General features: G+C 40.2%; 1 protein-coding gene across 6 annotated transcripts in view; it reads left to right on the top strand.

Annotated features, from left to right (window-relative positions):
* The window catches only part of MEIS2 (Meis homeobox 2), a gene marked incomplete at both ends in the record, with an annotated part of 198,315 nt that overhangs the window by 16,147 nt on the left and 159,488 nt on the right, over positions 1 to 22,680 (top strand). For all 6 annotated transcript variants that reach the window (XM_080931471.1, XM_080931470.1, XM_080931469.1 and 3 more), the window contains one exon: positions 1,003 to 1,117. In XM_080931471.1, coding sequence (XP_080787597.1) covers positions 1,003 to 1,117 — 115 coding nt within the window. The remainder of the gene's footprint in view (positions 1 to 1,002; positions 1,118 to 22,680) is intronic.

The following is a 22,680-nucleotide window of genomic DNA, read 5'->3' as shown; positions in this document are numbered from 1 at the left end:
GAATTCTTTTGCCTGTAGCTCCACAGGATTAGTCAAAGTCCTTGCACACAGCTAACAAGTGTACAGCTTTGGCACCAAGTCTACTGGGTTTCATGTGTGTTGCCTGTTCTCGCTGTCTGCCAGAGGAAATTCCATCTCTGGTCTGCCTTCGTGTGGTGCTGATAAAGTCCTTCCTGTACATTAGAATTCCTGTTTCCCTTTAAGCTACAGTGTGGGTATTGGGAATGATCAGGAAAGGGGAGGGGAAACAGGAGAGGAATATATTAGTAAAGTAGCATGAACTGGTACCTCCTGGTTTGTCTTGCAGTCCATTGACGTTCTTCCCGAAGCCACCATTCAGTCGCTTAAAGCGAAAGTCTCAGCTCACTTGCTAAGTGGCACAAGGCTCGTGTTAGTTTCATTTTAAAAAATTACTACTTGTGCAAATTAACACAGGCTTTGGTGACCCATGAGATACTGGTGCCATGATTAATTTTGCTTCTGTTGGATAGACAATCTACCTGTTGATAACGTTTGGAGAGTTCAGCTGGACTATTTTAGGGTAATGCAATTAAAAGGTGCAAGGGCATGCCCCACCAAACATTGTTGATCCCGTACTCTTTTGAAGGGAGTATTGGATTTTGTAGAGGCTCATATTCTGATGGATTTTGTTTCTGAGAACACCATAAAAGAAAATGTGTCCTGCTTCTCCTAGAAAAACTGAGAAAGACATTGTTATTCAGCTTCCTCTTACTTCAGAAGTTAACTTTACTGCCATATGTAAATTATATAAATATATATAAAATTCTTGTATAGTAGGATGTATCTTTTGAAGAGATGTGTCAGTTCTGTATGTTTTGATTTAGCAGAAAAAAGAAGGCACAGATTAGTATGCCTGTGGCCACTTCTGAAAATACTAATATGTACATTTTTTTTCTCCCTCTGTGCCTGTGTGTCTTCATGGCTCCCCATTTATGGCTCAAATGGTAACTGTGGGAAAATTCCTTGGCATCCTGACATCAGAACCCTTCATCCTGGCGAGACCATGATGATGCAACCTCAACTCACTCAGCAGGCACCCCAGGACCCTCCAGCGGGGGCCATGCTTCCCAGAGTGGGGACAACAGCAGTGAGCAAGGTAAAAGGTTAAAAATTTTTCTTGTACAAAAGTAAACATGATCAAAATGACTTCAGCATTTCATATTGTCTGTCTCCATAAGCAGAAGAGGATCTGGAAAAAGTGTAGGGACTATTACTAAACTTTTGGTAGGAAGACAGTTACTCTTGTTACTTTATTTAAAGAGTCAAAATAAGCTATTTAATCTTTAAGTCCAGGTTACAATAATAATTGATTAGTTCTGCCAATTCTCTTACAAATGTGGTTATCTACACTACTTTGGTGTATATTAATAAGACAGGCCGACCTAACTGCTATAAGCCATAAGTTTGAATTTGACTGTAAACAGAATATTTGCTTCTAATACTTACTATAAGAGTTCTTTATAATTAAAGCAACCATGAATCGAAAGAATGTAAGATACAAAAATCTGTTCTTATTAACTCCAGAAATAAGGGTAAGGAGTTTGAAGAGATTTATATAGATTATTTTTTTAGTTTGAGAAGATGGATTTCAAAATTCTTCAGATGTTGTTTGTCCCTGCTACAAGACAGCTGAAATAGTGACTTTTGTCCCAATTCAAAAAACAGAACAAAACAAAACAAAACAAAAAAAAATTAGAATTTCAGAAGGCAAGGAGAACAGCTGCAGATGTTCAGGAAGCCTTCTGCAATTTGTAATGAATTTCGCTTTTTACAACAGAGAGCAATTATATCTTGGTAGGAATCACTCTTCTATGGATAAAATGATTATTTAAAAGAAGATGCATTATTGACTGTGGTCCAGGAATGTGTATAGATTTTACTTTTTAATATTTTACATTATATGGTGTCTGATCTCTTAGGTCTATTTTATCTCTATTATGATTCTGTTTATGGCCATAATATTTAAGCATTAGACAGGCTTCCAAGTCAAATACTGTTTAACAGCTTGGGCTGTAGTTATAAAGGCCATCTAAAAGAGAGTTGCTGATGTCCTGTGAGTATCTACCACTCTCCATGTTTCTGACCAGGGATTTTGGACTCCTGAATATCCAATCGAGTTTAGAAAACTGGCCTTTGTAGGATAGCTTTTACTTGTAAGTGAACGCTATTTAGAATCTGTCTTTTAAGCAAGTTGCAACTTGTGGATGATGTACTAGCAAATGCCAAACTATAGAAGAACTTGTGAGTTCTATGTATATTGGTTTGGGTACATCAGTTGGACTGTTAGTAAAAAAAGCTTCATTCTAAGACATTATGAAGGAATCCTGTGCGTAGATTCAGTCCTGGGGCTGCAATTCAAGACTGTAACTGAGGTTCCAATTGACCCTGGGTCAAATGCAGAAGGCTTTCTCTCATTCAGTCCTTCCCAATGCCCCAAGTTAGGGCAACACAAAGGGTGAAATATCTATTATGAAAACAAAACACCCTCAACAGTGCAGGGATGGGTGCAGGGAGAAGGAGGAGCACACTTAATGGCCTAATGAGGCTATCTTCCAGAAACTTCTCCGGTGTGAGGCTCCCTCTGACCTTTCACTTGGCTCAGGAGCCCAGCGCTTCATTTTTCACATTCTTGCAATTACGTTAACGCTTCAAGCATTTCTGACTCCAAGTCAGCTAGCGACACCAGGCATAACTCAACACTGTGAGTTTTTCTCTTCTCTGTAGATTCATTAACAGGTCAGCAAGGTCCCAACTGAAATTTAAAACTGACTGGTTCTGTTGGGTTAGTTGAGTTATGCCGAGAGAGATAACAGAAAGGGTCAGAGAGGAGAGGAGCCTGAAGAGGAACGGATGTAGGCTTCGGGAGCGAGGAATAGCCACCACAGCAAACAAAGCATGAAGTTTTATCATTTTACTTACTCAGTTTTGTTTTATTAAGGGTTTCTGGTCAAGAAAGAGAAAGACATGTAAGAGTGATCCTCTGGGGAGGGGGAGAAAACCCCACTGATCCCTCTGCACTGTGGGTAGCCACACCCACTTATCCCTTGCTGAAGGATTTGATCCCCCAAGCTTTTTGTTCCTTTAATCATATCTCTGTGGGATTAAAGAATGGACATGGTGCCTTATGTATGTGAGCACTGGGAAGTCTGCCTCTCCAACAGCCTCCTCAGCTGTGTTAAAGTTTGAGAGAAAGCGGGGAAAAGTTATCGTTTTGATAAGATGGCAAAAGTTGGTGCAAGGAGAATTTTTCTACTTGACTCACTGGGTCAGTAGTTAAAATACATGCATCAAGGTGTTTGGGTTTGCTTTGTTTTGTTTTGTTTGTTTTTGACAGCTGACCCTAGAATTTAGAGGCCAGATTCACTGTTTTGTTCTTATAATCTTTTAAACATGTTAAAGCTGTTTTGATACTTTGTTTCACCAAAATGCTCAGAGTAGCTTTCAGTTGGGAAAGATTAATTATCTGCTTCGGGGCAAAGTCAACAGAGATATTGACTGAAATCACATATGTTTATCACAGGTTAGATCTTAGAGCTGATGTAGAATGGAAAACCTGGAAGGGAAATTTATGTTTTTCATATTAAATATATCATAATGTTTCATTGAAACCTAAGTTTGCGGTTCACAAGAGACTTTAGTTACTTCTTCAGAATTTATTAGCACAACAGGCATATGGAAAACTGTAAAACGACTCAATTCCAAAACAAATTATGATAAACAGAAGAAATAGGGATGAATTGTACTAAATACAATGTTTTCATACACATTTTAAATTAAACTTTAATAGCCATATGCTATAAAACAATACATGCATTTATGTCGCTTTATAATTTTTGCGAATATTTTTACAATAGCGATCCTCACCAATCTTTGGAACTTAAGAACATCTTAATTTTATGACCTGAAACCGAGTGAGCTCCAGCTACATGGCTGAAAGGTCATCTTTCCTCCTAGGAGTTTGTATGATAAACCGAATGGAGAAAAGAAAGCAAATTTATTTTAGTATTGTTTAAAAAAAAGTAAACTTGGGGATATGTGAGGTCTGGCTTTATCTTCCCAACCACAAACCATTCAATTGTATAAGTATGAATGTAACTTTTCATTCACTGGGTTTTCTGTTTTCGAAAAGCAGCCAAAGTGTGTGTGTGTGTGTGGTGGGGGGAGGGAATTTGTCTTGTTAGTCACATTCGATGAGGAAGGAAATCTGGTTTTTCAAGGATAGAATTAGGGTGCAGACTCAGAGCTCTGGGGCAGTAACTGCCCGTCTTTGTGCCTGACTTCCTGGCAGTAAAATGGGGCCTGATAATAAGGCTTGGGGTCCCTAGTTCTGTACCTGCTGTCGAGTCAAAAGATGATTTGTGTTCTATTCTGTTTTTGCCAGAGTGAAGACTAAGAAGCAGCTTCCTTGCTCTTAGAGCACTCTGAGAGCCTTAGATAAAAGGCACAGTACATGTACGAGGTGTTATTATTATTGATGGGTTTGTGTAACTCCCATTAACGCTGATGGGAGTTACACATGTGAATTGGCAGGAGAAGAGACCCCCTCAGTGTTTAGAGCACATGAAATTTACATTTTTTCCAGTGCTGTAATTGAGATGTTGACAAATTGGAGAATATTGATGAGCCTTTGTTTTAAGTATTTCGTGCCAAGTTTGTTTGATTCTTCCTGTTTTGAACAATGGTCTGGGTTCAGCAGCAGTGAATAAAAAGGGGAGAGTAAAGATAACTTTGCATTTCAATATTTTGATGTGCCAATATGAAATAAATTGTCTTAGGCAAATGGAATATGCTGTTTTAATCATTAGCTATGCATGAAAGAAAAATTGATGTTGACATTTTTGCTGTAAAATCGTTGTAATGGGGCCTTCCTTACAATTCATTTTTGTAAAATTCACTTTGTACGTTTTGCAGCAATTGAACAATCCCTGCACTGTAAATAGGCAGGATTCCCAGAAATACCGAGACAGTTGGCCCAGTAACTGCTGAGCTCACAGTGCACATCACACACACGTTAACCATCCTGTTGCCAGACCCAGATTAACCCAAATGCACGAACATGTTAGCATCTACATCTCTAATCACTCAAGACCCAGGGCTGTATAAGCCAGCAGGGTTCCCCTCGACTCTGCCACCAGACCCCTCCACTGATGCCACCATCTATCACCCAGGCAACGAGGCTAGAACCCCACAGCTAGATGCTTACTTAGTTATTATACAGTTATTTAGCAACCGTAGTGTTGAAACTGCAAATGCCCCCCTTAGTAGTAAAGGGAAGCCCTTAACAGTTCAGCACGTGCATAAGATAGCATGACCCTTTGCGTTTGTACTCTACTGCAGCTACGAAATAATATTTTTCCTGCTTTAAATATTCCACTGATACATTTAAAGGAGGAGGCAGGGGACCCACTTACTGAGGGTCCTGAATGCTCTCTGCTGGGGTTTCTCGTTCAGTCTAGGCAAACTCTGTCAATGAGTGTTTTCATGGTGGCGGCAATCTCTTTAAAATAACCCTAAATACAATATGACAGACGCCATCTGGCATCATTGTTTGCTAGTTTCTTTTCACTTTTATTTGTCCTAGAGTTAAGTTCACCCAGAACTGGTCACTATCTTATGATGAGTACCCTAGCGTCTCTTCTCCACCTGATTGTTATCAACATTTCTTCCCTTCAGCCATAATTGGCAGTTGAACATGGCCAGAGAAGAAGCTGTTATGTATAAAATATTCATGTAATACTTCCTTTCCTTTCAAAAAAATTAAATAAATATGAAAGCTACCTTTCAATCATCAGCAAACACTTAGGTATGTTTTGTTGACATCTTAGGATATTTTAGGTAGTTGCCATACGAGATAAAATTAAAGTCTTCTAATGAATACTTGCTCTAGGAACGTGTAATGGTTGGCCATATATGCTAAAAAGCTTTCTAGAATTGTTGTTAATTTTGACTAATCTAATATATATATATATATATATATATATATATATATATATATATATATATATATATATATATATATATATATACATACTATACATACACACACACACACACACACACACACACACACACACATATATATATATATATACATATATATATATATGAATATCAACTTACCTGAAAAAAAAATCCAGAGTTGGGATTTTCAGATTTTTTTTTAACTTAGTCATGGAAAGGGTTGTCTCCTGATGCTAGTTAGAGTTTAATTTAGAGTAGTAATTAAACTTGAATACTGCCTCATAAACAAAAGATAAACAATAAACCAGCCACGTTCCCTGCTGTTTCATAGCTTTCTTTCCCAGATGTTTTAGCCTGATAATTTTTACACAGTGAACTACCTAACATGGAGTTTTGTGGACAGAGGCTAAAATGAGTTTTCTTTTTCCTTCCTTTTTCTCTGTTCTCTTCCTTTTTATTCAGTCATCTTTTTTTTTCTCTCTCTCTCTTTTCTACAAGTTCATTGAGGGAATTTCCTATCCTTTATATATATTTACAGTCTGATCAAATACATACTTCATGCAGATGTGTTTTATAGATAACTATGGTATTTTTTTTCTTAGATGTCATGTATTGATTTTCTTTCTAAGCTCATCTGGTCTCCAATTTCTTTCACACTTAGAAAGGGAGCACATTTTTCTTTGAGTCAGAGTTGATGATAAGTCAAAGGACAGGCAGACTTGATGTTGGAGACTCTTTTTTTTCTTTCTTTAACCCCTCTTCCCTTCCCAGCCATATATTTTTCTCCCTCTACCAGGGCCACTGTGTGGGTGTGTTCTCTGGGTTCTGAGGGTGTCTCTGTCCAGTTCTGGATTCTTCCACTGTCAGCCATGATCCTTCTGATTGTCAGGTACAAGTGGGCTGTTCAGTGTGGAAGCCATGTTATTTTCACTGGGTGGGGTAATTACTGAAAGCTGAGAATAGCGGCACTAAAGACAGGGGGATACTTTCATGATCCCATTAGCATAAGAGTGGGTAAATTATTCATGCCAAGTGAGGATTCTATGGGGAAAAGTATAGTTAATGCACAGAGTTTTTAAATGTATCCCTTTCTGCTCCGAGACTAAATTCTCGTTGGAATCAGTACTCAGACACTTACAGGAAGGCTCTGGTGGCGTGTTAGATGCAGCTCATGCCTCTGTGTTTGCAGCGTTCTCAATGGAGACCATCTGGCAAAGATCCAAAAGGTGATTAAACAAAATGATCAGCTCTTGTTGCTGTGTTACATGTCCAATACTCGGGATTAAAAAACATGACCCACGACAGTCAAGCTAACGTGGTGCCGCTCACCCCTCCCCCTCTTCTTCCCGTATAAGAATTCAGATGGCCCACAAATGTGTGTGCCATCTTTGTGTCCTTATGGCCCATAATCATGAACAGGTTGTGCAAATGGTTCTTTCTGTAGCACTGTCTGTTCCAGCAGCATAGAAACATTTCATATTAATTGGGTCAGTCTAATATTCATATTGACGTGGGGAAAATTACTAAAATTTATTCTTATAGCAGACAATGAATATGTGCGCTTTCTGCCATGAGGGGAGTGAAGTCTGGCAACGGGCTTGTGCAACTGATTAATTTTTCTTAAAACTGGAGAAAATCAGAGCTCGGAAGACTGTCAGCCTGGGGAAACAGCGCACAACCCTTTATAACTAAACAAAATGGACGGGGTGGGGGCTCCTGGGGAGTGTATGGAAGGGAGCTATGGTGTTAACAACATAGTCAGGGGTAAATTTACAGTGCCATTCTGAAGAGCCCTTCCTCCCCATAAACAAGCTGATAATCACAGGGAAGCTGACTCCCAATTAGCTTTTCCTTCCCTCACACAGAGCAGCATGTTTATGTGTCTTCCTTAAGCTTGGGTATGTCTACTGAGTTGCTACAGCTCGTGTCAAATTCGAAAGTTTGGAAATGAAATGTTTGATTATGAGGAGCGGCTGCTAATAAGCAAGGTACATTCAAGCACTCATTTCACAACGGAGTTAAGGTGAAACTGCCAAGATTTGTGACTAAGGGACAGATGTGTCTTATCTGTGGGGTTTGCACCAAATGCCGAGCAGAAATATAAATTGAACAAACCAGACATTGTGAGGAGTGATTGAAGAAATATTGAGATGAAATCTTGGAATGAAATATATATGTATATTTATAACAATGCTGTGAATTGCTTACACGGCTCATTTGCATGAGCCTGCGCAGTGATTTTATTAAGGGCCGTGGAAAGTCTGTCAGCTAAGGCATTCAGAACACAGCACTATTACTCATTAAGCGCTTCGGAGACTGAGGCTGACCATTTATTTACCATTGTGGAAGCCTATGACTGATCGCACGGGATGCGTCTGAGTGCAAATGTCAAGAGAAGATAGAGAATGAAGCAGAGAAGGAAAACATTCTCCAAAACCACTTGAAAACATCATCATTCCCTGTCAGCCGCCCTTTGGCAGGGGAAGCGAAGCTGTAGGTGAGGAAGGTGGAGAGGCAGAGGACTAAGGAGGGCAAGTGAGATTCCCCTAGAGTCTGTGCTGTGTGGCAGATGAAAGGGACTTGAATAGCCTTGGGGGTCTTAAGGCTATTATAGGGCAACTCCTGCTCTCTTATCATGCTGATTTTTCAATTGATTTTTGGCTGAACAGTACTTGTTGAAGCCCTCCAGAGCCTCAAACACAGCCTTATGGCGCTATACATTGTAAAACACGTGTACTAGTTTCTTCCCCTTCATTGTCTTTGCTTTGGAAGAACAGTCTGTGAAAACACCGTGTTATCCACCCTCTTCCCATCCCCCTTTTCTATTTCTACCCATAGGGAATCTCTTAAGATTGTTTCTGGATTTGTTTGTTTGTTTGTTTATAGAAGGCGTTCATGGAAGAACTTTATATTTATCTTTGTTCACATCTGTCTTTGATTCGACATCAGAAAACATTTTCTTTTTCTTTTTTTTTATGTCACAGCAGACAATGTTTTAAGCCACTTAAACTTGCTAAAATATACCCCTGTGTTCTCTGGAGTAATCCACACCTTTCTGGTGACAAGCAAAAAGGAAACTGAAAGTTAGCTCCTTGCTAAAAGTGGAGTGAAACCTCTTCGTATCCCTGCCACTAGCAAGGATAAGCTCCCAGGATTCCCTGGAAAGCAGAGATCTCTAATAGGGAAGCCACGAAAGCAGACCTAGCAGGAATGTGTCCTTGCCTCTTGGCTACCTAGAGAACTCTTGATCTGATAGACGCCATGAGGCTTTCCCAGTTTGCCCAGCTATGAGCCCAGGTCCTCTTTCATATTTCCATAGCAGGTCTGTCTCTATTGAAACATCTCTGAAGCACTGTAAGGATAGTGTGTGCTTCCTGGCCCCTCTCCCAGCTTTTCTGGTGGAGGGCTATTCCTACTGCCTATTAAGCTATCCCATCTAGCAGTCATGGCTTGGCTTTTGACTCTATAAACAGAACCCGAAGACATGCCTCTTGTTCCTTCTCAAGGTAAACAAAGTGAGAACAACTTTGTGCCAATAGGTTCTGTGATGTTTACCTAGTTATACAAGAGTTACTCGGAATGTATCTATGCATCTGTTGCGTTCTGATTACATCCCATAAGGACTAAAAAAATTTTTTTTTAAACTAACATTTTGTGTATTCATTACTGCCCCAATGGAGTTAAGAGAGGCATCAGCTTAAACATAGAATCCTTTGGGAGATAGGTAGGTCTTTTGAAAGTTTGTTTCATTAGTGTTTTAACATTGTCTTTAACTATGCATGTGTGGTCAGAATTTGGAGATAGAATTTCTTATTATACTGGGGAGAGAGAGAGAGAGAGAGAGAGAGAGAGAGAGAGAGAGAGAGAGAGAGAGAGAGAGAGAGAGAGGATCTGATCAGAGAGATCACGTAGTATGTGGCAAGTATTTTCCTATGATGAATGTGTTTAGGATGGGTTAACATTTGGAGATATCATATAGAAACATATGAAGGAGCCCAGAAGTAATTTTTGTCATGGATTACTGATTTCATATATGTGCACTTTAGTCTTTTATAAGTAGCTTATAGGAGGTATATTTACTTTTGCAGTAGGCCCGTTCCATCCACCCAGGCTGCAGTCAGGGATTTTACCCTGTAGTAAGCTCTGTGCTCTAAGGTCACAGTTGCAATGGGAAGGGTAATGCTCAGAAGGCAGACTTGAATTCATCAGCATCTGCTAGTTACAGTTTCTCCACTTAGTAAAGTGGAGGGGGCACTACCTTTTCTCCAGATGGAAGATATGGTAAATGTGATTTCATGTGTAGGACACAGAACATTACCCCAAAACAGCAATGCTCAGTTGTTGCATTCTTCCTCTCCTGGCCTGGGCTGACAGTAATTATCTATAGATGTGTTGCATTATCTTTGGGGACTTTTCCTCTCTCTCTAGCATAGGCTGGATTCACCAATTTCAAGTTCTGGGCAGCTAGTGTTTTCATCTACATTTATCTGTTATTTTACTTTCATACTTATCCTTCTAATATGAGACTAGCTAGAAGTTCTTCATCTTGAGCTTCTATGTCCTTGATTTATGATATGTAAGAAGATAATATTATCTGGGTTTTTTTTTTTTGGTCTATTAGTTCAGGAGAGCTTTTCTCTTCTTGGTTTATGAAGACAAGAACTAGGCATCTGAATTTATTTTATGGCAAAGGTAAAATGTTATATATCGTATGTAGAACAGCTTAGGTTCTGGTCTTAGCATCAGGAGCATCTTGTAAACACAAGCAACTTCTTTCTTGTTCACTATCCAACTGGGACTTTTTCTGTTGTGATTTCTATACTTCCCAGGTGGAACAATACACCAGAAGTATGACAGGAGGTAAGGTTCTATTACCCTTACCTGCAAACTATTTCAAAACCTCTAATTAATGATTATAAATTTTCATAGTTAAAGGTGTTTTGCAAGTCTTAATGTAAGGACCATTAGTCAACATGGATCTATACATGAGGACCTCTAGCCTGGGGCTTAAAGATTTTCAAAGTGGGACCTCGCTGGCCTGAGAAACTTTTATTTGACTCCCTCTCCCAGATAAATAGGTATACAAAATGAATATACTAATCAATTACTCAATGCTGATAAGTTATAAGAAAGTTTATTTTAAAACAACTCTCCGATATGCAAATATTTCATCATTTATTAAAGAGGAGGCAAATTTGCATATTTATAATATGGGTGTGTTTACTTTTACAAACAAAACTAAGACATGAAGCAGCTTCAGCATTTCCAGAGATAATTTTTATTTTCTTTGTAAAGTCAAGTGAGAAGACAGTTCACATACACAAGGGATCGCCTAAGGGTAGGGCCAAATTATTGGAATTTCTGCCCTAATGCCAACCTAAAACATCCTATATAGTTCTTCCTGAGATTGCTTAGAGCCGCCTGCATGTTCCTCGAACCATCCCTCACTGAGTTACATTACGAGACCAACTAAATATTATTTTTTATGTTCTGTTTTAGTCAAAGCCAAGATAGCCACTTAAGAAACAATTTTTTAAAAAACCAAACGTTCTAACACAGAACAATCCAAGATACACCAATTTGAGATTTGCAGGCTGAAGAATAATAGTAGAAGACAATTTAAATCCTTTGTTGTTAGCTGTTTTTTTTTTTTTTCTCCTCATAAATACACCGTTAAGTTTCTGTAAGGCCAGAAAACCTTGAACATACAGTAGGAATACTGCAATTCATAACTTACAGTGCTCTCCAATCTGGGCTAAAGTGGCTCAGGCATCCATAGGTTGGTACTGCATGCACTGCTGGCATGCCCCCTAGGAAGCAGGCATACTGTGTGTTCAGAACCTAGAGTGCTCTGGGTTGCAACAAGGAATGCTCTGTCCGGAACATCTTGGATTTGTTACAAGTTTAATCTTGAATTGATTTTTGGCCATTGCATATTCAGGAAGCTCTGACTCTTGCCAAATTTTTGGGACCCACACATTCAGATATATACCCCACGTTGTGAGGCATAATCTCAGAAGCTGTGTGTTAACTAATGGAATATTTGCTTAAATCAAATAGTTATTCCTTAATCCTTCCTACCCAATAGAGCTAGCTGGTCCTGATGGCTTTTAAAAAGAAACGTTAACAAAAGCATAAGGGGTATAGAATTTTATATTCCTTCTTTCAACTAATGTTTGTAATAGACACTCAGTAAATAAAATTTGTGAAATATCTGTGTGCCAAATGTGGGGGAGGGGGCAAAGTGTTAGTGTTGATGACCAGAGCTTATGGAATCTCTTCCTGAGGAATTGCCACATGCAGAGGTTGATGTGTGTATATCTTCCCATCCAGTAAGACTTTACCAAGCCATGTGTTATTTAAAGTCAGGGCCCAGAGATCTTTATCAACCAAGGATTCCGGGCATGAATGTATGGAAGTTAGTGTACCCCTGCATTCGGCAGATATCTACAGTAAACTGGGGGAGGGGCACTGGAACAGATGCACCCGTAACTTGTCTGAAGCACACATTCACATGCAGAGGTCATGGAATAATGAGTTCAGGAAGGATGCTGGTACTCAAGGAATCAGACTGGTGTTGAGAGGATGACAGCCTCTGAGGCAGGAGGATCAACTTTCCTCTGACCTTGCTACTTCCAGACCATTATTTCTCTGCCTGTTAGTTTCTCTACCTATAAAATGGGACTAATAACTATTTCATAAGATGGTATTATACTTAATATACATTGGCTCCCGAATCGTCTATCTTGGTAGATTATGGTAGAATGCAAATGTCTTCTTTGTTTAGTCATTGATTAACCATATAACTGGGCCAAATAAAGTGTGTTCCCTTTCCACAGCAGAGCATTATCACATGATTTGGGAATGCTAACAAATAAACAGGCACATTTCTGATATTATGTATGACATGCAGGTTGTAATCTCTTTAAGGAAGGGAAGGAGTTCCAGTCTCTGAAGTATTAATAAAAGGCTTCTCAGAACTGGGGGAGGCTTTCAGTATTTCACTGGTGGCCTCTAATGTTATCTTCAGGTGAATAGGAAAGAGAGGGGAGAAGGGAGAGAGCAGGTGGGCCAGAGATGATGGAGGCTCTGATGAGTAAAGCTATGGGTAAGCAAAGAGCAACAACCAGTCTGGACTTGCTGTTTTTTGGGAGAATATACAGGGAAAGTGTGGCTAGAGGTCCAACAGAGCTGACATTTACCTCAAGTGTGCGTTTACTCCTTTAAGCACTGTTTACCAAACATTCTTAATCATGGAAAGCACACACAGAGACATTGGGGATACACAGGGCCCAGCTGATCACAGAAATTTGACATCATGGTTTCCAGAAGAAGACCTGAGAAGCTGGATTGCTTTTGAAGCCAGACTCATGGAAACCCTGGTCTGGACCACAGAGAATGAACCAAAGTAGTTTAAGAAAAAGGAAATTAAGATGGGATTTGGTTTTGAAATTAGCTCTTGTAGACTGTAGAAATTCCTTATGAGGGGAAGGAAAGCAAATATAGAAGGGGGGTTTGTTGTCTAGAAGCCACAGGAAGAGCAAACTCATAGAGAGATTGTACATGAAAGGAGGGCAGAAGATGGAGCCCGGGGTGGCCAGCAGGACTCCTCCTTGGTGGAGAAAGCAGACAAGTAAACAAGACAGCCTTTGTTTTCCAGACCATGAATTTGGAATTGTGAACATGCAGCAACCAGAATAGACCGCATTAGCCCAGGTAGAGTTTTTGAAATATATGTGATTTGTGTTGGTGAGGAATGATTCTTCCAGACACAAGGAGTATTTATTCTTAAGTGTTGTGGCCTCTTGGGTAAACACATCGTCACTGGCACTGGCCAGTTCACCTTGAAATACTCACATCTGCTACTTGGTCTGAGTCTCCCATCCTGTGCTCTCCAGCTAGAGGACATGGGTGATAAGAGATAATTCATTTGATAGATTTTGCAATGTAGGGTTTAAATAATGTAATTCACAGAAAATGATAGTTTTGTGTTCCTTTTATACAATGTAATTGTTGCACTTTAAAAAATATTTTAAAGATTGCGTTTAAAGCAGTTGAACAGTGACATTGCACAACAGAGATCACCAGGAGGACCCGGAAACAGAAAGTCCTACACTTACCCGTAGGAAAGGGGTGTTTTCAGCCTGAGCCCTGGCCCGGGCTCCAGCTCCAGGCAAAAGAGCTCTCTTCTCCACGCAGCTGCTTCTCCTGTGCCTCTGGTGTTGCACTACCTCCCTAGGACTCAGTTCCCTTCCTGCTTGACTGGAAGATTCTTGAGGCCAGTTTCTCCATCTTAGGCCCCTCCTTCTTTCGCACCTTCTCAATGCCATGATTAATGTAGAAGGTCTTGGATAATAATAATTATCTTTATTTTTATTTTCTTCTGAAAAGAGAATTGGGTTTATATTGTGTGCAGCGATGAATAGCAGGCTGGGGAATTAGTGCTTGGTTTGGTAGGTAATAGGGACCTATTGAAGGTCTGTGAATGCAAGCAGTGACATAATCGCCTTCCTTTTGAATGCCAATGACCAATTCCCTACTATGTCTTCCATGGTCAAAGTAGCAGACCTGTATGCTTGCCTGAAGTACTGTCTGTTTGAAAGAGTAGATATTCTTTTCAGAGAAGGAACACATTTCAAACAGCAAAAAGGAGGGAGAAGAAAGGAAGTAGAAAGAAAGAAAAAAGTAAAGAGAAGCTTTGATATTCTCTCCAAAGCAATCTAAGCACTAAGATGATTGTAAACCATATAACTCCCCTGCACATCACCTTGGTTCAGGAATAGAATTCTAGGGACACACTTCTGTAAATATTTATAGTGTTGTAAATATTAACACTTGGAAATGACTCAACAAGATGGGGTAAATATATCATCTTCAGTACCTGAAAAATTATAGTTCCTGGGATATTTAAATATACATTACTTAAAAAAAAAGAATCCTGTGGTTAGAATGAAGCCTGGGTTAAAACTGGATTTCCTTTAGTGTTGGAATTCTCAGATCCCCCAATCTGCTAATGTGCATTTTAAGGCTGCAGTGGGTAGAGACCTAAAGCTTCCCAGATCCACTTAACCATTAAGATGGTCTTTCACATTACCTCTGGGGACTCCTCACCCTCGGAACACAGTCTGGAATTCACTGCCCTCCCTCCTGCCTCCTTCACTGAAACCCATTCAGACAGAGCTAATATCCTAGGGAGTCTTCTCTCGTGTTGTATTTAAGAGGTGGGTCAGCATGAGCTCAGGATCAATTTTCAATTGTGTAAAGAGCAATTTCCTCCATGGTCAGAAGTCTTGTAGACTTCAGCTCTTCTTGTTCGGCGCATTCTCCGAAGCCAGCCAGCCTTGTGCTTATACTTCGTTGTATTAATCAATGTGACTTGAATAGTTCTTGAGTGTTTGATTCAAAGGAAGCACATTTGATTACGTCCTCACAAATGCAGACATGAAGAGCCAGCAGACGTATTCCAGACATGAACTAAAGGGACGCTTAAGCCTGAAACCCAGCACAAAATGCACTTGCTTCATCAAAAGCAAATTGTTGTTTTTAAAGATTACTCCCTTTCTTTGTCTCTGTCTGTCTCTCTTTCTGTGTGTCTTTTGGCCTGTCCTTCTGTCTCTGTGTCTGTCTGTCTGTCTCTTTATCTTTCTCTCCCTCTGTGTCTATCTCTATCTCTCTCTGACTCTCTGTTTCTCTCTGTCTTTCTCTGTCTTTCTCTCTTTCTCTCTTTCTCACACACACAGACACAAATGTGCACAAATGCATGTGGAGGTCAGAGAGAAACTTGCAGGATTTTATTCTCTTTATCCACTATATGGGTTCCAAGGCTCAAACTTTGGTTGTCAGGCCTAGTGGTAAGCGCCTTTACCTAGCGTGTCATGTCACTAGCCCCAAATCTAAGTTAGAAGATGGGTGGAAAATCATGGAGGAGGGATGAAGAGAAGAAACAGCAGTCTATGCATGTTTAGAAGTTGATGGTTTGAATTTTGTTGCCAAGTACTGAGCAGTGAACTGGCAATCATCCTTTGAGCAGTGTCCGGGATGCTACACAGTACCTTGGTATCTGACCCTCACCACACTGGCTCCAACTTAGCATCTGCACTGATTACATTAGCTGGTGATACATTTTCTCCTGAGTCTTCCTTATTGTGGGAGGATCGTGGGAGACGTGTTAGCATATCCAGGGACATAAAAGATATCCAGTGTTTAAACCTCTCTTGAGGGATAGGAACTTCCAAATTCATGCATTCCAGTCTTGGGTAAAGTGGGTCAGGATGATCCACTTATATATATGACAGACACCCTTCAGGCTATGAGGTAGAGAATCAGGTTGGTATGATTTTGTTTCTGAAGTTTGAGTGAGTAACTGAGAGAAGTCTTGGGATACAGTTGAGGTTACCTTTGCAGTATGGTGAGAAAAAACTTGATTTTATTTTTTGTCTAACCTTTTCAAAAAGAAAAAAAAAAAAAAAAAAAAAAAAAACCAAGATTCTCAGTGTTCTCAATGTTGTACAGTGCATAGCTCAGAAAATTATTTTACTTGTAGGTTGCAGAAGTCGCTGAGTTTGAGACTGTACTTTCCTACTGAATCCAAGGCCCTGGGTTCAATTCCCAGGACTGACAAAGGAAAGAAAATTACAGCACAGCTGAATGCACGTTCTTGTTTCATAGGCAGCAATGTTCAAATCATTGGCTCTCATATTAGCTCTTTTATAATGATTATTCAATTCTACCAAACAGACAAACTCACATGCCCTGGAAGAGCCTACATCCTGAATGAGCGGCACTAAGTAGCTACTTTTAGCCATTTGCCGAAACAAAAGCGCAGTTCACCCCATGACTGCATTTCAGCACCAGTTTGCTTTGCTCGAGTGAGGGAGACAGAGACACAGAGCTCATCTAGTGAGTGAGTTGGAGGTGAGAGGCCTTCAGTTTTTGTTTTTCTTACCTCCTACTATCAGGAGTACCATGGAAACCAGCTCAAGATAATTGATATGCCCCAAGAACAGAGCAATTAGGTCGGGTCAAAAGAAAAAAAAATCAGCAAACAAATAAGTAACTGCATGCAGATGAAGAAGCTAAGAAACACCTTCAAGGATTACTGTTCCTAGAATAGAGAAACTGAGGCAGGATCCTGTGCTTACGATCCTAAGAGCAGGAGCACGCTCCATCCCTGAAGTTGCTGATAGCTATGCCAGGCCGTGTAGATTATGTTGGTCAAAACATCACGGAGTTGGGGATATAGTTCAGTTGGAAGGCTTAGACTACATGAAACCCTAAAGATCAGTTCCCAACACCATAAACTGGACATGGTAGTTCACGCCTATAATCTTAGCGCTTAGGTGGTAAAGGCAACAAGATCAGAAGTTAATGCCCAGGTGTTCAATGAGCTCAGAGATCAGCATGCCCCCCCCCAAAAAAAAAAAAAAAAACCAAGCCCATCAACGTCTAGATAAAGAACTGGGAACCCATGTTTCTATTCTTATCTTTCTAGGTTGACTAATGATGTTAGAATTCTTTAGTCTTATATAAACTCACAGAGTCTGTGAGACTATATGCACCAGACCTGCACAAGTTCAAACATGGCAAAATCCTAGCAAGGAGAAAGGAAGTGAGCACAGTGTGTCCTGCCCCTAACCAAAAGGCTACCTGGAGTTACTGAGAGAGGACAGTTTTCTTCGGGGAGTGACACTGGTTAGATCAACCACATCCCAGGGCAGGTCACATTTGTCAGGATCAGATGACCAACAGAAACGTACTCCATGTTTTGTTTTTGTTGTGCTTCTGGCTTTGTTTTTGTATTTAAGTGAGAAAGAATGTGAAATGGAATACGGGAAGGATCTTGGAGCAGTTGGGGAAAGAGAAATGACCAAATATATTGTTTACAACATTGAAAAAGTAAATTATAGATATTAGTGGTAAAAATGTTTCTTTAGTTCTTCATGTATGCACATATTCCTGCCTGTGACACAGAGTTGCTGACGAGACACATGATGGAATAAACTTCAGCTTTGTTTTGGCAAAAGGCAAACTAACAGCTGAATGTGGCTACTTAGTGCTCACTTAGGGTTTTAGTTCTTACGGGGGATGTGAGTTGGTGAAAGAGCCATCACTTTTGTGATGTAGCTGTTTGATAGAATCAAATAGTTATTAGTATAAGGAAGCAAATATGAGTCAATGACCTGAAATAACTCTTTTGGGGGGATGGAGGGGCAGCTAAGACAGGGTCTTGTTTGCTATGGATCCTTGATTGGTCTGGTCCTCCTGCTCCTGACTCCAGAGAGCTATAATTCCAAACATTCTGCCAGCACCATGCTGGCTTAAAATCCTATAGACTCCAATACGTTTAAAGAAGTGTTTCAATGCTTTATGGACAAATTATAATTTAACACTCAAGTGTTTTTAACCTTGAGAGCAGGCTGGAGTTAGTGCAAGGTCTAATCTTAATTTCTGCCTTTGATGTCCCTGGGTGACATTTGACTTCTCCAAGCCTGCATGTCTCCATCTGTAAACAGGGATGACGTGAGAATTACATTAGGTGGTGGATCTGAATCTGTCTGTGTTGGGCAAAGCATATACAATAAAATATGCTCCATAAATGAAGATCACAGTGGTACTAATGTGCGTATGAGCACTGACTTTATTAGTTTTGGTTCCATAGCTTAAACTTTAAGCCCTTGTTACTGTCTGTGAGTTTCTGGATACAGCATAATAAAATTTCTAATAACAAGAGAAGCAATAACATAAGACACTGTGCTTGTCTGTTTTCCCTCTACCTCTGTACTCCAACACAGACGCAAATAGGCTGGAAGAAAGGGTTGGGGATAATTATTTGGAAGCAAGTCTGAGTTCAAAATGTCAGCCTCCCATGTACCACAGTTCAGTGGCTACTCACCCTTCTTCTTCTTCTTCTTCTTCTTCTTCTTCTTCTTCTTCTTCTTCTTCTTCTTCTTCTTCTTCTTCTTCTTCTTCTTCTTCTTCTTCTTCTTCTTCCTCTTCCTCTTCCTCTTTCTCTTCCTCCTCCTCTTCCTCCTCCTCCTCCTCCTCCTCCTCCTCCTCCTCCTCCTCCTCCTCTTCTTCTTCTTCTTCTTCTTCTTCTTCTTCTTCTTCTTCTTCTTCTTCTTCTTCTTCTTCTTCCTCTTCCTCTTTCTCTTCCTTCTCCTCCTCCTCCTCTTCCTTCTCCTCCTCCTCCTCTTCCTTCTCCTCCTCCTCCTCCTCCTCCTCTTCTTCTTCTTCTTCTTCTTCTTCTTGGCTTCCTGGGGGCTATCATGGAGGCCTCCCACCATTACATGGGTCTTACGGATAATCCACATTAGGTTGGATGCACAGCATATGGTGGCTGTGGAAGCCCCAGAAGTCATGTGTTCAAACTCTCTTGGGAAAGTTTGAGGAATATTTGGTCATTCCCATAAAGGAGGATCTGACCTTTTACAGGAGTTGTTGCAAGGTGTTGAGTCTAAAATGTACACAGGGCATGTTGCAACTTCCCATTAAAACTTACTTTAGGACCAGAGGGTAAAGTACTTGCAGCATAAATGTGAGGGTCTGAGTTCGGATCCCCAGAATCAATAGAAAGGCAAACACAGTTGTGTGCATCTATAATCCTTTTGTTTCTCCTGTGGGTCAGGAGGAATGTGAGAAAGAACAGCTAAAGTTGTTCTCTGACCCCATAAGCACACTGTGGTCTACTCACATAGGAACATGCACACATGTATACACACACACACACACACACACACAGATGTAAAAAACTTTTTTCCTATTCACATGATCACCTCTTGATGCTTTCACATTAAAATTATAAAATTGACACATTACCTTGCACCTCCATGTGACAAAGATTGTCAGGGATTTCTAAGTTTTCTCCAATATTCTATCTGTACTAACTTCCCAGTGACATCATTTAAAATTTAAATCAGTTCTGTCATGTGATATGTTTAGTTTTTACATTTCTAGTCTTCATGTATTTTCCATAATTTTTCATGTGATTGCCCCAGAAAATTTTGGGCTTACCCCAGTTTTCAGATGAGGTGGCTTGCCTGTGAGGTGTGTGTGGAAGCTGGGGGCAGAGGGTCAATTAGTTCCCTGGGATGAGAAAGAAAAGGGTGAAGAACTGAAAGGAGCCCATTTCAACTCCAGCCCCTTTACCTGCACAGGGTCTTTGGCATAAGGATGCTTAGCTCATAATTGGTGTAAAAACTAATAAAGGCAGCTGACCATTCGTTCTGTGGAAGTCATTAAAACCCCAACACCACTGCTGTAACTAAAAGGCGACCACCCTACTATTATTTCTTTATTACAATTTCTCATTTTTATTTCCTCAAGTTAAACGGGAGACTGGGTCATCATATGCTGCCTGTTAAAGATGTTAAATCGGTCATTTATGCTCTGGAGAAGCCATTCCTTTCTTTCATGATTTTTTTTTTTTCTATTGATGTTGGCCAGGTCTATGGGTTCTGATTCTAGATAAGGAGAGGGAAAGATGTGGTGTCAGACAGGCATGTTCTGAAGGGTTGGTCATCGTCTGTGCTTAGCAAGAGCTGCAACAGGGTGTTGAAGCATGAGATAATGAGACTCCTGTCTCCTGAGGCCCTTCCAAAACTCTTCTTTTATAGCCAGCAACCTCACTAAAGTTAAGGATGCTCATTTGTGCTTTAGTAGTTACTGTTTGCCTCCAACATCCACTGGTTTGGGGAATAATAAGAATTCTACTAACTGAAAGAAAAATTTACCAATTCCATTAGCTACATTTCCAACTGGGTCGAAAAACTGAAAGAGTTGGTGAATATTTCATATTGTGGATTTCTTAAAGATACCTTTGTGTGAGTAAAAGGGGGACTTTCTCTGAGCTGTTCGTTTCAATTTCCTTTTTAATTTGCTCACCAAGACCGCTTAATCACCTCTGTAACTTGCTAGAAATGATCGATAGATGGGCTTTCAAAACTCAGCCAAGGTGAGTTCTTTTTTTACCTACTCACCCTGCTTTTATCTTGTTTGAAATATTGAAGCTGGGGTGGGGGCGATAAAACCACATTCTTTAATTGAAAGGTGTTTCTGTGGTATTCAAGCCACAGTGTGAGTCACATGGGTTGTTCAGATTTTTTTCAGAGATCTTGAATTACTTCCTCAGTATTCGGAGAAAGCTATGTTCTGACCCTCATGCACAACTCCCCCACCCTCCCGAAAAAAAGAAAAGAAAAAAAAAAGGGGACCAGCCAAGGCTTCTACTTTTTCGGCAATCTTTATTCCCCGAAGGGTTTCTTGACACTGTCTTTCATTCTTGACTTTCTGTGTTGTTCCTGACAAGTCTCCAGAGATGTACATCAGTGTCTATGGTTGTGTCAAAAGCATGAAGCCACATGTCCAAGCTCCAAGCCCTTACTTTTGATTGCCAGTACTTCACTAGATGAAGTGCTTAACCTGCCCTCTGCCTGGGGCTTCCAGAATTTCTCTCATGTAGGTTTGGGAAGGTAGACTTAGAGCTGGCACACTGTAAGCCTGTAATCTCTCACGGACTCAGTCTCAAAGGCTTGAACAAAATGACACGAAGCTGAGAGGAGCAGGACTCTGAAGTCGTGTAGGAGCCTGTGTCTAGAGTTTTCAGCTCTCCTGGGAAGCTCTTAAAAGCAGGTAGTAAAGATGGTTACCTTTGGATGAACAACTCATCAGGAAGTGGTTCCCGAAGACAAGGTTCCAGACAATAATTTATTTCCTATTTAACTGTGGTCTTGTCTGTGTTTTATCCATTGGGTTTGTGGCTTACAGAGAAATTACACCCAATTTTCCTCAGACCTAGAGAGTTTCAGGGTTCCTTCAAAACAATGGCATCTGATACTTGAAGCTCACACTTTCCCATGCATAAAGGTTCTTTCTGTCTTTGTTTTGGGTGGCTCATGCAGCCCAGACTGGCCTCAAATTCACCCTACAGTCAAGGTTGACTTTGAACACCCAATTCTTCTGTCTCTCCCTGAGAAGTGCTAGGCTCACAGACCTATTCCACTGTACCTGACCTTAATTCAAAAAGTTTAGTGCTTTATTTTGCTCAAGTTCTTCTGCAGTGTGGGTGGTGTCTACAAAGTTGAGAGTTGACTACATTTTTATTACAGTAAAAAAATTTATCTAAATAATACTATAATTTCCAAGTTCATTTAATATGTAAGTATGTTTTATTGTGTCATTTAGTATAAAGATTTCTTATTTATTTATGTTTTTTGAGATGGGTTTTGTGTGTGTGTGTGTGTGTGTGTGCGGCTCTGGCTGTTCTTGAATTAGCTCTCTGTAGACCAGGTCTCAAACTCACAGAGATCCACCTGCCTCTGCCTCCCAAGTGCTGAAATTGAAGGCATACACCACAGCATCATGAACTATCAGGATTTCTAAGATTCCTGCCTTGACCCCAAATCTTCGTACATGGTATAGATTTAGTTTCTAGTTGTAGACCTTTATAGTATTATGTGCTTTTGTTCGAATACATTCTAATGTAATTACACAGAGGATAAAACCAGATCTCTTATCTGCATTATGCATGGTATGGTATGTATGTGGTTTCTAACTTTTACTATACAGTGGAATATATACATGTCAAGCCAGGACCAATAGGTCATAATATAATCCCAGCAGTCTGCGGGATGCAGAGACAGGGAGATTACTGTAAATTCAAGGGCACCATCTCCAAACTCCCAATTTTCTCCTGATTTACAG

The sequence above is a fragment of the Micromys minutus genome (assembly GCF_963924665.1).
Source record: "Micromys minutus genome assembly, chromosome: 17".
Classification (NCBI taxonomy): domain Eukaryota; kingdom Metazoa; phylum Chordata; class Mammalia; order Rodentia; family Muridae; genus Micromys; species Micromys minutus.
Note: the sequence above shows the minus strand (reverse complement) of the source record. Positions and strands in the feature narration are given on the sequence as shown.